Source organism: Ischnura elegans, chromosome 8, assembly GCF_921293095.1.
Source record: "Ischnura elegans chromosome 8, ioIscEleg1.1, whole genome shotgun sequence".
Classification (NCBI taxonomy): Eukaryota; Metazoa; Arthropoda; class Insecta; order Odonata; family Coenagrionidae; genus Ischnura; species Ischnura elegans.
In genome coordinates, this window is record NC_060253.1 from 39076483 (window position 1) to 39090453 (window position 13971).

General features: G+C 41.4%; 1 protein-coding gene across 1 annotated transcript in view; it reads right to left on the minus strand.

The window, feature by feature from the left end:
• LOC124164592 (protein piccolo-like) overlaps positions 1-13971 on the minus strand; it is a 430630-nt gene that overhangs the window by 14553 nt on the left and 402106 nt on the right. The window contains exons 7-8 of the mRNA XM_046542004.1: positions 3618-4592; positions 467-2755 (exon numbers count right to left, since the gene is read on the minus strand). Coding sequence (XP_046397960.1) covers positions 467-2755; positions 3618-4589 — 3261 coding nt within the window. The 5' untranslated portion in view covers positions 4590-4592. The remainder of the gene's footprint in view (positions 1-466; positions 2756-3617; positions 4593-13971) is intronic.

The window sequence follows — 13971 nt, forward strand, 5'->3', positions numbered from 1 at the left end:
TGAAACAAAAGCATTCAACAAATTTTCTTTAAACCCACGAAAAATGATATGTATTAGTATAAGATATGTAACTAAAATAAAACTATTTTTCAAGGAAACAATCTCATAAACTAATGCCACAACTTGGTTTAAACTCCCCCCCCCCCCCCAGACCATGGCTTGCCCCCCTCTAGTTATGATCCTGGGTATGCCCTTGCTCCACACCTCTTTCTATTACATCTAAAGGAGAAAATACAGATAAAATAATAAAAACCAATCTCCTGCACTTTTTTAAAAAGACTTCTGGTATTCTCGTACCATCATCTGACATAATTTTCAGCATATAGACTTTCAAAATAAATATTTTATGGTACTTAGCATGTTCTCATTACCCTATTTTCTAATTAGCCCAGCTTCCCCAATTCCTCAAGAATAGTTCCGACAAAATTGTGACAAAAGAGAAGATTATTATTTACAGCCAACTTACCTGTTTTCTTTCAGCTTTTGTCCTTATCCTTGCTGCCAAAAATGCAGCCAGGCCGTCCAATTCTCCATTGCTGTTAGTAGCACCATTCCGAGGCACGATGCTTGTTTCTGACTTCCTTGCATAATGTGTTTCTTTGTGGCCACCACGCAACAGGATATCCTCCTGCTGTCCATTGGCCTGCACATTATCACTCTCCGATTGCCTCTCCTCCTCTTCCAACCTCCGGAATGAAGAAATCGAGTCCACGGCACGGGGAAGGTGAAACTTTGGTCCAGAGGGTTGGGCAACTGGAGCGTCCGGTTTGGTGGACTCGGCATGCACCAAAGGTGCACGGGACATTGGACTTGGTGCGGATTGCAAATTTTCATGGTTGTGAGGCCTGCTTTGCGGATGTGGTGGAGCAGTCGCTGCCATTTCCTGACGCCAGTTCTGAGTCTGATGCCAGTACAATTGGTTCATGTGACTATTTGATGGGGGAACAGGTTGGTGGTGATGAGCATGGCTACTGTGAGCTGGAATGGTCGCCTGGTGTTGTTGCTTATGGGAGTGACTTTGACTCAGGGATTGCTGATGGTCGGGCAGTGACGTGAGCTGACTGGTAGACTGCTGATGAGGGTGCAGCATATGGTTATGAATTGGCTGGCCATTAGTGATCCCACCATGTGGATGAGCAGAGTGATACTGTCCTGCATGGACTCTCGACTGACCAGGAGTGGAGGCAGCCAACTTGGCATTGCGATATGCTTCTTGTGTCGCCTGATAGTTCCTCGCTTCATTCATAGCACCTCTGGTTTCCAAGCTGTTCCTCAAGATGCTCAAAACCTCCTTGCTCCTGCTGCTTGAAGTTCCTTCTGTGGCTGACGCCTTCACGGACAAGGAATATCTCTGACTTGCTGGATCGACAGATGCCGCTGTAGGCTGTTGAGTCCTAGGAGCAGAACTAGGAGTCGCACTGCTAGAGGAATAGTGCCGGACTGGTTGAGGTGGAGGTAGATGCCCACTGCTGTATGGATGGGAGCTGTGAGCCGCTGCATCACGTGGAAGGTATGGAGACTGAGAAATGACACCGTTGACGTAGCCCTGTCCAGGGGCAGTCACATGTCCTGCTGTTTGGGTGGAATATGGGTGCTGCTGATGTTGTGGGGGCAACTGCTGCTGTAACTGTTGGCTCCACTCCAGCCTTGAAACTTTGGAGGGCGGAGGGTGAGCGGGGTATCCTCCGCCGGAGTGACTCACTGTGGGAGGATTGGGGTTATCTACCGCATAAGTCCTAACTGGATGGCTTATTTCAGAACCTGGTCTTTTCCCGGATGCACGACCAGAATTAGAAATCGGCAATGCATTGGCAGTGGTCACAGACGGATAATATGACCCCGGGTAACCAGCAACACTGGTGGCATAACTGGGAGCACTGGTTGAGGACAAAGAAGAAGACGATGAGTGTGGCGACACCAGATGAGATCGTGCAGCGTAAGCACCATGGCTGCTTCCTGACTTCGCACCCTCGAGTCTATGCTGGTGTGAAACACTCACAGAGCTCTGCCCGGAAGTGGAAGGAGCAGAAGAAATCACAGGCGTTACACTCGGGCGACGGCTTGAGTCCCTAACGGTTTGAGCATTTGCGTAGCCACTGCTGAAGTTTGGGTTAAAATTGACCTTAGGCGTGCTGAAAGTGTTGGTGTCCGAATGGATGCTGGTCACACTGCTGTATGGGTACATGCCCAAGGATGTTGCGTGATGTAGCTGCGACGAATGGTGAGGTTGGGATGACAGAGCACGGGATGACTGTGCTGCAGAGTGGGACATGTCGTTCGTGGCCGGGTGCGGGTTGGCCTGCACTTGGGGAGCAGTTTGCTGAAGCTGTCTAGAGTGAGAGCGATGGTGTGCACGATGGTGCTTGGACATTTCCCCGTGGGAAGAAATGCCAGCTGACACTTCATCATCCTTAGCCGTAGAGTCAGCCGACTGTCGGACTGTTTTCACAGAGAGATCAAGGGGTGATTCCCTCCTCACTCGACTACTGCTCGGGTAGGATGGGTGCGAGGAGGAAGCTGAAGAGGAAGTCGGAACTTGGGGACGGGCAGCTGGTGGTAGTGCTGGAGCGGGACCCACGGCAATTTCCTCATCACGCACGGATGGTGAGGCCACAGGAGCACTGTGGTGGGGTGAGGGCCTCCAATCAGGGGTTGGCTCCCGAGACGAAGACCCATTCATGACCACTACACTTGCGGCAGCAGATGCGGGAGATGCTGATGGGTGCTGACTCGGCTGTGATGACGAGTAATGAGGCTGAATCGATGGGAAAAAGAAAAAATGTGAAAGAAATCATAAAGCCTCAGAGTTAAAAATGCAAGATTTTTCCACATTAACACAGAAAATGCAAATTTAACAAAAATAATAATCAATGTCAGTTTAATATAGAAAATTTTGATATTTAATAGAATGATTTGAATGATATTTAATACAGTGAATATACCACCTTTCTGCCACACGGTACAAGCAAGATTTATCAAATTTTTTTGCTGACTGACCTCGTTGCATTAATGTATTTTTGATTCATGGGTTCATTGAAACAAAATGTTTACACCTCCTTTCTTTGCAGCAAATACAAAATAAAAATGGAGATGTTCAAGTACGACAAAAGCACTCCCGGAGCATGTCGGAAACAAGTTTGCTTATTTTGGGGTTCGGCTACTTAGTGCTTAATTTTGCTAACATGGGGGAAGGGTCAAAAATAAGTTTCTGTTATACTTGAATGCTTCCAATGGAATTTTTTTTATGATGACTGAATTCCAAATTCATGATAAAAAAGCATGGAATTGATCAGCTGACATTGATAGTAACTTCAAGTAGGCATCACAAAAGAGACTGACCAGAAATAATAATAAGAAACTTTGACTAAAGTTTGTAAAACCTAAAAGTGAGGTTTTATTGTCATTGGATTAAAAGTATTTCAAGAATGGTATATAGCAAGCAGAAAGTAACACATGGTTTTGATTTCTGATATTTTTTCTTCTTGTGTTTTACCTAAATTAAATCATTTACTCAGCACATCTTCAGACAAGTTCTGCTGCTAGGCATATGGTCAAAATCACATAGATGGACATGCTGTGCAGCTAATATTTTAGAGATCAAAACAACTTTCTCTTACCTGATGAGTATTTCCATACTGGCGCACCTTCATGACTGATGCTGAAGGCTGCTGAGGTGGTGTTGGGCCTGGGTTCAGAGGCAGATGGGCCAGCGACGATGCAGCTTCTGGTGTCCCTTTCCCGCCATACGAGTGGTGAGCACTGGTAGGTAGGGATGAGCCTGCTGACACAGAATAGTATGGTGAAGACACAGACGTGGATGGCTGACTTGTTGAGTGTGTGGAGATGGTGGTAGCAGTGGGAGCATACATCGACCTAACAGACTGACTGGTCTCCCCATTGACTGAAGGTAACTTTGACGACACCACAGCCGAATACTGACTGACATTCCTATAGGGATCCGCAGCCCTTGGGTATGAAGAATAGGAGCCATTGTCAGCTGTGGGCTGCACTCCTGGTGGAGCCTGGGCCCTTGAAGATGAAGACCTCTGCTTTGACGATTGGTGCGGTCTAGAGAACTGCGGTGCCTGTGGTGGGAGGTATGGGTGGTGCGACACTGGAGTCGAACCAGAGGCACTCACAGTCGGCTGGGCCGTGGGGTAAGCGGTACCGTTATAAGGGTACACCGTAGAAGATGAAGGATAGCTGCTGGTCCTGGAAGTGGCGTAAGGACCACTCGTGCTGTAGGGAAGAGACGAGGAACGGCTTGTGGCTGCAGGGTCGGCTGATGTAGGGTAGAGCTGAGCCTCGCTGGTACTGTAGGCCCTGCGGCTGGACTCTGGGTAGGCCGTCGAGGGTGAAGGAGCTGAGGTGGGTGGGAGTCCGAAAGAATCCTTGGCACTCCAGTATTGCTGCTGCCCCCGGGGGGAGGTCGTAGACTGTGGGGGCGGTGGGGCAGACGGGGGCGGAGGATGCTGCTCTGGAGGGCCACTGCCCCCGCCCCCGATGGCATCGTAGCGCGTGGTGGCCGCGGGCAGGCCCTGGAAGTACTGGCGGGCCCCCTCCAGAACATTGTTGAAGGAGACGTCCATCGCCTGGAGAGAAACATGAAATAAAAACAATGTTACTCACGGGAGAAGTTAGCAACTATTGATATTAAACACATAAGGTATGCGAAATAATTACCGCATAGATTTTAGAAGGTGATAAGCCCATGTTTGGAGATGGATAAGAATAAGAATTGACACTCAAAACTAACTCAGCGAATGGATTGGTCTAAAAAATGCTAGCGCCACAGCGAGTACGATCGCTAGGAGAAAAACAAACGCGACAAAACGGTCATACTTCCGAATATTTGGCAACTTACTTAAAGTTAGACTCCACATAATATAGGAAAAAATTACTGCATAGAATTCAGAACGTGATAGGGCCATGTTCGGTTGGCGATAAAACAAATAAGAAAAGACACACAATAGTAATTTGCCGCATCAATGCGTAAGGGAAAATTAGACGGCAAATGGTAATGGAAAGAGAAAAGAACTCCAATACTCCTTAAAGAGAAATCCCACTAAACACTTTTCACCGCTGCATACGTTTCTAGAACTCAGAACTCCAAATGACAAGATGAGAAAAAAACCTAAATAGTGTCAACACTATAATAGAATACAAATAAACATAACGCCAAAATCATGTTTCTGAATATATCACTACTAAACAAAAAAGTCACTGTTATCAAAACTTTCGATCACCCTTCCGAATGCACAGAACGCAACCGAAGAATTAAAACATTTACAATGATCATTACAGTGAAAACACAAGTGATCAAGTCTGTATGAGAACACAGTGTCAATAAAATTTCTTACAAAGCTAAACGATGGGATTTAAAACAGTAAAATCACCACACGAACCTGATAAAGGTCGTCAAAGACCTCCGCATAGCTGACATACAAACCGATATAATTTCTCGGATACTGTAACTGTGACATTCTTCGCACAAAGTAGCGAAAGTGACCACAAAAGAGCGAGAATAACAAATGCTACTCCACCATAGAAATACTTCAATAATACACAATCCCTTGGACAGTGTAGCGACGGTCGTTCAGAAACAAATATGAAATCATATGCGGCTGGATACCGTGGACGAAAACTTAACAGACAATGGATAGTAAGTCGTGTGTTGTAAAAAATGATGACGAAGGTATCTTTGAAATCGATTAACGGCAGTTACAAATAACTACACTCTTGGTATCACCAGAGCACAGATCACAGCAAGGCTCGAGTAGGACTGCTACGAGACTGCGATGTGAAGTCAGACAGGTAGTCAGATAGTTAGCACGAAATAAATAGTGTGTATGTATTATGAGACAATGTAAACGTTGACACGAACGCGGCACGCGACTGCATGGGGAACGAACCGTGTTTGTTGTGGTTTGTTGCTCACCTGCTGGTATTCTATCTGAAAAGGCACTTATCATATTTCAAGGAGAATCGGTTGCAGACCTTGGGCAAAGGCGACTCAGAAGTACCTAAATTAGAACATATTCCTATTCAAGAAGAGATAGTAGGGTAGACCTGAATTAACCTAGGGATCCATAGCAATTACCAGCGAACAGGCACGTAGCTGCAGGGGCGCAGCTAGGAATCAAGGCTAGGGGAGGTTTTAGGCGCAACTAATATTGGGAAGTCTGCAGGGTATGGAATATCCACTTGGGTAAGCGGGAGGTGCGGGTTCTCCCCCAGAAATATTTAATGCTAAATGGTTCAAAACGGTAAGTTTTACGGCTTTCGGATATTTTATTAGTCTTGGCGGTATTTTATACGTAATATTAATCCAATTAAGTGAAATGGATTAAAGTTAAAAATTTCTCTGCTGTCTGGGGGGGGGGGGGGGTTATCCCCCAAAACCCCCCTCGCTGCGCCACCGCGTAGCTGGGGGGTCCTACAATTTTTACGTTGCGGAGACTACCCGCGGTAAATCTGATGATGAGACCACTTACTGTCGACTAAAATGATGTGCCGTTGTACTTCGCAAATTAATATCTGGGCTTGCGTGCATGATAAAATAACGAATAAAACGTCGTATTAAAGAAAATTTCATTTTAAATTCTGATTTATCTTTTGTTTTATGAAAAAGTCAAAAATGTAGACACGCCAGTGCTATGAACGACCCAGTAGCCCAGGTACACTCCATTCCTCCCCTGACCCAGGCACGGATTAAGGGGGGATTTCAGGGGTCTTGACCCCTCCAATTTTAACAATTTAAAAAAATTAATTTTAAAGTTTTTGTATCCTTGAGTGTCTAAAATTTTTCAATTTAATTTGTTGTTAAGAATGAAAATGTTAGTTTTTAGGCACCAAAATGCGTAAAAAATGGATATTTACAAAAATTTTACACGGGAGAACGGCCTCGCCCCCTGGCGTCATTCCATACTTCCCGGACCCAGGTCAAGAGCCCAAAATTTGATACTGAGTCCGCCCTCCATTTTTCGATATGATTACATTTCACGATGAATTTCACTTTCAGCATTATGCAAACGAAATATGTACTAAACGATTAAACGAAATGTATGCTTTTCCGATGCGTTTGAACAGAAAAAAATCACCAGTGTGGTCAACTCGCATGCCTCCCAAGCTTCCCCAAAGCAAATTTATGGCCTCGTGCCAGTCGGTGAGAGATGAATTTTTATTTAAAAAAAGGATTTACGCAAAATAAAAATGCGTATTTTTTATCGTATTCATCAGTGATTGACTACGTAGGATGTATTTAAAGATATAATTTACTGTATTATTGTGTTTATCTGGTTCGTACGTCGAGTTCGTCTAGTTTATCAAAGAAACTAGAAAAACTGATGTCAGGGGATATTCGAAAAGTTCTGTTCAAATTTCCGTTTAACCATTTTTAATTTGCAGCCCCCTTTCTCACATATATTCTCCAGATTAAAAAATGACAAAGGCTTACAATATTCTCTTAAAAAACGGGAAATTATGGATCTAAATCTATTTCTTCTAAATTAGTATTTTTGTCTTTGGCTGGCCGGTGGTGGCCTGGCTACTGTGCTACATAAAGGCGTTCGACTAATTTGGAAAACAATGAGAACAGAATGTTAAAAATTTCCTTGTTTCAGATTGACTTCTTATTATTTTCTTATTTATCACAACTAGAAAGAAAAAAGTTTGAAGTTGACCGAGAAGCGTGGTATAAATTTCAAAATTGTTATACAGACAGGTCATTCGTTTGAAGACTCCTGGATAAGAAATAGTAGTGGCGACATTCGATGTCAATGACAGGCACTGATTCAGTGGCGGCGACTATGGCCCCGCAGACCCCGCCGCGCGGGGGAAGGAGCGGCCCCCGTAGCAGGGAAAAATATTAACCAGTAAATAATGCCGTAAACTACACTTTCTATATCATAAAATCATATGCAGGTTTTTATATAGTATAGGAAGCCTTTAATTCATTTCCATTTATGCAAACATAGCGGGTATAGGTGCAGCACAAAAATTTTCGCGGGGGGGAGGGGGGCAGCCGAATCCTTAGTGCCGCAACTACACTGATTACTTTATTTTTATGACCACTACGATATTCGACGTTGGACGATATTCACTCGATTGCGATAACTAGCACCTAAAATATCGGTTTTAAATTCATTGTTGATTTTGCAGTCATTGGTTCACGTAATGACGGTTCAGGCGATGACGGTTATAATAGATTTTTTTCAATCGTGATGCAGATCTAAAAATCGGTCCACCATAGCTTAGCACGCGCATAGTGGGGTATCTTATTTTCATGACCGATAGCTTTATTTGTAGTCATGTTTGATCCGTTTGATTATCTTAATTACCCAGGTATGGGATTTAAAGCAAACAATTACGATCAAGTATCCTAGACCCTCAATGACCAACAACAATGGAAGATAATTGAAAAGCGATGACCGTCGACAACGGAAGATGAACAATAAATGGAATACCAGCGTGTCAAGGGTACTTTGCAACAATGCTAGGGGATATTCGAACTTTTCTTTTCAAATTACTATGTATTTAAACCGCAGCCCAATCCCTAATACCTATTTGCAGGTTTCAAAAAATGACAAAGGCTCACACAAATCCCTCAATGGGTTACAAGATGGACCAAAATACCTCCGAAAGACGGGAAATGATGGATCTAAATCCATTTCTTCTAAATGAGTATTTTTTTTTATTAAAAATATATTTTTAATCTGTAGAAAATGATGCCCAGGAACATATCATTAACTGTGGTTTGCTACATTTTGTTTCGGCTTCTAAAAACAAACACGAATTCGAATGATGCATGCAAAAATAGATAAACAGCCTAATTTCCTTCAAAATAGGCAATTTAGTTTAGCAGGTTAAGGTGAATGCTACTTTATCCAGTGGCCCAGATCAAATCTGCATTGCAATCGCATTAAAATAAAGTAATGGACAAAACATTAAATATACAAAGTCTTATGTGTTTGGGCACTACCAGGCTGAAATTGGCCCTAGATAAAATATATTAATATAATTGACAGTGGCGAGTGAACGGTGGAGAAGGGGTCCACCTCACCCAAATAATTGATCTTGGCCAAAAAATACATAAACTAAACCCCTACTGATTATTATTATGACAAGTATAAAATAAATGTTATTTTGTTACATTACTCTTACTAAATATAACGGTGCATATATACTACTAATTTAGTTTAAGAAGTACCACGCCTACCGCGAAAACTCTCAACAAGTCGTCTCAGATAGATTCAGTTTACACTCGTATTTTTGCAATGACACCGTTCCATTACGTGGTGTATAAATTAAATAGTGTGCCATTCCAAAATAGCGGCGCAACTATAGGAATACGCTTAGGGGGGATGATGGGGCGACCCCCCCCCCCCTCGGCAACGGGAAATTTTTTGAAAAATGTGTTGTCTGGAAATACATTTAACACCATGAGTTTTTCTTTATCTTAAAATATGGGTTTCACTCGCAATTCCGCGGGAAATCATAACAACAAGGAAAATATCAAATATAAATAAATAATTCATGTAAATTCATGTACTTATAATTATATCAACTTTGATATAAAATTCTCTGAGGATTTGGAGGGGGGGGAGAATCTATCCCCATAAAACCCCTATAGTTTCGTCAATGTTTCTAAATATATAGAAAAATATCCGTTTTATGGTCTCCTTAACTAACGAGGGATTTTTATCCCAGCAATTTCATCACGGTTATGGTCTAATGTTCCGCGGACACGAGAAGGGTATTATGTCTCAACTGGGATTAACGAGGGATGAGCAAGCGGATCGTATATCCCGCACAAGATCAGGGCCATTCGGCTCCGCCTGCCACCTTCAAAATAAAAACGCACGGGGACAGAAAGTGGGTCAGTTGTTCTTCATCCCGAGACTTCGACGCGACGAAACCGCCAGACCTCCTAAGAGGCAGTAGCAAATGCATTTCGATTGCTTCCATTCTAATAACCGTTTCACAAGGAGCACGGAATTGCGCATTTTTCATACTTCATGTACTTGCACGAATATTACCATTGAGGATTCTCAGATGTGTTTTCACCAGTGATGTGATGTAATGAAGTACAGGTAAACGATTTCCTGTTAACTATTACATCTTTAGTAATTTTCACTTGTAATCTATACTTAAAAAAAAGTAATTTATACGCGTAATCGATACATTAAAAGAAATAATTTCTAAAAAAGATAAAAAAAGTAATTTTTACTAGTAATCGATACATTTTTAAAGCAATTTCACTTGTAATCGATATACTTTATAAAATGTAATTTTACTTGTAATCGATAGATGTAAAAAGTAATTTTACTTCTTATCGATAAATTTTTTAAAAAGCAATTTTTACTTGTAATCGATAAATTTAAAATATAATAATTTTTACTAGTAGGTACTCTACTCCAAAGTTCCTGCGAGTCATCGTTTAATTCGAGTAACAGTTATATATTTTATTAATAAACAGTGAAAATTTGAATGGATGTCGTGCTTTGATCAAAAGGCAGTTCTTGATACATTATCTTCATCCACAGGAGTAAATTTTAGTTAAAACATTTGGGAGCCATGGAAAATAATTCAACGGAAGCTCACTTATCTTTCACAGGTTCAAAATATTTTAATTCAATGTATTTCATTTTGATATGTGCTTTATTTTTACTCGCAGCCTCATTGATATGTAGTTTACCCTCGTCACGAGGTACTACATATGATGAATATACATGGGTCAGCTGAATCTTGGAACCCGCCCTCTAGCAATCTTAACTCTGAGGTCATAACGTGACAAAAACACTGCCATTTAGGTCTTGTGTACCCGAGTGACGTCATCCGTCCTCCACCGACATATCCTCAATGGCTGGTACGGCGCCAACTTCTGGGGGTCGAGAAATTCCAACGTGCTCTTCCCTCCTCGACGCTTTAACAACACACGACGTCTTTAATATGCGAGGCAAACTGGTCGATGCCAGATGACTTGAGGTAAATGATCCCCGCCGCGCGGCCGGCCGCCCGATCAATAAAGGCGGCACAATACCACGACGCCGGGGCGCTCTCGAGTTGCCAGAGAGACAGACAGAAGACGGTCGAGAAGCGCGGAGGTTTCCATCTTAGATCATGTATGTAAACAAACAGTAGATGTGTTGCTAGGGAAAAATGTTAGAGGTGAGGTTTTACACAGTCTACGCCTCCGAGGATATGCAGAAGACCCTCATTTTATGACGATATTAATCCGTTACTGAGGACCGATCGTAAACCGAATTCCATCGGGTGTTGTTGGATCGCCTTTATTTCCGGACAAGAATTCAATATAAATTGCATGTAAACGTGGCTGCGATAAAAAAAGCTTCGTTTACATATCTATAAGATGTGGAATGACATCAATGACTTAGCATTATGTGCGAGTGGAAAAAAATCGGCAAAATTTTTAATTTTAAAAGGCGTGCAAAAAATCGGCTCTGAAAGGCATGCGGTAAGTTAAGGAGGCAACGCATACAAGTTAAATTATAGTAGAGAAAAGTTCAAATCAGAAAGATCAACAGTAAGGGAGTTTTAGGGCGTTTAAAGAGTTCTGCTCTGTTAGTAAACAACAATTTGGACAAGGTCCCAGTGAGCACGTTAATCCCTTAAATATCACGACTGTTTTAAAGAGTGAATTTACGACGAAAACAAATCGAAGCAGTGGAAGGTATCTCTTTAGGGAAACATTTGCTCTTTTTATCTGCGAAATGTAAACTTTACACCGAGACCAGGATCAGTTTGAGACAAGGATGAACCTTCCAAATCCGAAAGAAAACTTCAAGGTAACCAATAACCAAGGTAACTAATGCTTTTCGAAAAAAAAGAGATGCTTACATTTCACGCATGTATCTGGAGTGACCTTCGATTTTGTTTGAAAAATGAACTGAAATAAATCTAAACTCGAACGATATCCTAAGCTCGATTTATCGTTTGTGATTAAACAATCGCCCGGAGAATGGCCCAAAGAACCATGATGACAGAGTTAGGGACCATTATAAATGATAGATCAGTATAAATGAATAAATCGGGGTATTTGCCATAAATTTGTGTGTTAAATAATTTAAATACCGTCCAGCTTAAAAAATATACTTCTGAAGGTAAAAAATACAGCACAGATAGAGGTGAGTACCAAATTTTAATGTTTGATGCTAAAGATATTTTACGTTAGAACTTTTAAATGCCTAACCTTTCACGAGTGCGCTTCTACTTATGATGAAAGCGTAAAAACATCGACAACGCGTAATAAATGCACGAATTGCACTCTTAGATTGCAGTACTTAGATCTTATTGAGAATAAAGTAGCCAAAATTTGATTTCCTACGATAAACAATGAATGAAATGGTCCAATATTAACGACAAGAGTTTCGGTAATCATCTTTTTTTGCTGCAGTAAATTTATTCACACAGTACATCGGAAAAACACGAACACAATTTACGGGCCATGAAGTTCCGTGAAGCAATGTTGGTTGCGAGATTTCAGGATACAATCGACAATTAGATTGCTCCCATTCGCTCACAGGCCGACAAGGGCAGAAATATTTGCACTAGCGCAATTAGACTTTACGGTCCAAAACTTGAAATTATTGAGCAGGTAATACAGAAATCTCATGGTCTAGATCTCGTAGTTCACAGCCTAATGGAATATTTCCGAAGAAAACGAAGCATTAATTTAAAAGAAATGGTACTATGTTACGACGTAAAATCAATTTTCTAGCTCAATCTCTCTAAGCGTAATATACTCGAAGAGTACTTGACACTCACAAAATTAATTTACCATTTAGGAATTCTTGATTTTCGGGATTAAAAATGTTCATGACTTTTTTAAGTCTTTACATTTTTTAGCATTCGTGGCATTATTTACAGTTTTTCCCCAAGATTTTGGATTTTTCGGACCTTACAGCTACATTAAAAACTTCAAGCAGTAACGAGATCGCGAAACTCAAGGAGTCCTACGCATATTTACAAACGACTAACGGCAGGGATTACAAAACTCTGGTTTTCAAAGAGTCATAAGGCTTCTTAAACTAAAACAATTAGCAAACAGTTCTAAGGTGATAGAGCAAGAGATAGAAACGTCCATTCATTATAATCCAAAATATATTCTACTCGAGACGGTGGCACTGAATATCCCACGTGGAGATGCAACTCGATTCTTTTCTTACACTTTCAGTACTTGCTCAAATCACTCGCTATAAATTACTGATAATTGCTATCAAACATGATAGCAACGCTTGGACAAGCAGAGAGATAAAATTCACCTATCTCCCTTAAACTCCTTCTATTTGAACGACTTACCGTAATAATACCGATAGTATTAGCACATGAAAGATATAGGGAAGATATAGAATAATAAGAAGATATCACGAGAGGACTTACCCCCACGAATAGTAACACGCTCCTATCTTCTCTGATAAGGAATACTATTTTCCGATAGGAGATGTTCTCACCATGGAGAAAAACCGCTAGTTTTGATACTTTCACAAAGGCGCTTCCAACAGTGAAGGTCGCGTAAAAAAGTCGAAAAAAACATTAAAAATGTACGCAATGTATTAAAAAAAGGGCATGCCGAGGATAAAGTTGCCGTAATTTCATTTTCTAGGACAACTAATGCATAAGATGATCCGATATTGAGCAGCAGAATGTTAACTATTATGGAATTATTTTTTGCTGTGAGCAGTTTCTTCACTTTGTACATAATGAAAAATTAACGATAAAATATGATGTAAACGAGTCATGAGGTTCCGTGAAGAAATATCGGTAGCGGCATTTTAGGATACGATCGACCACAAACTGCATACGGATCTTTTTCATTCATAAGATCATAATCTATAATTTTCACGCTGGGCTGTAACTATCTCTGTGCTGAGATCAAGTGATGTAGGTTTATAGGTATTTAATCATTAGGGCCAGGGTCGCTGCTAGGAATTAAGGCTTGAGGGGGAAGGG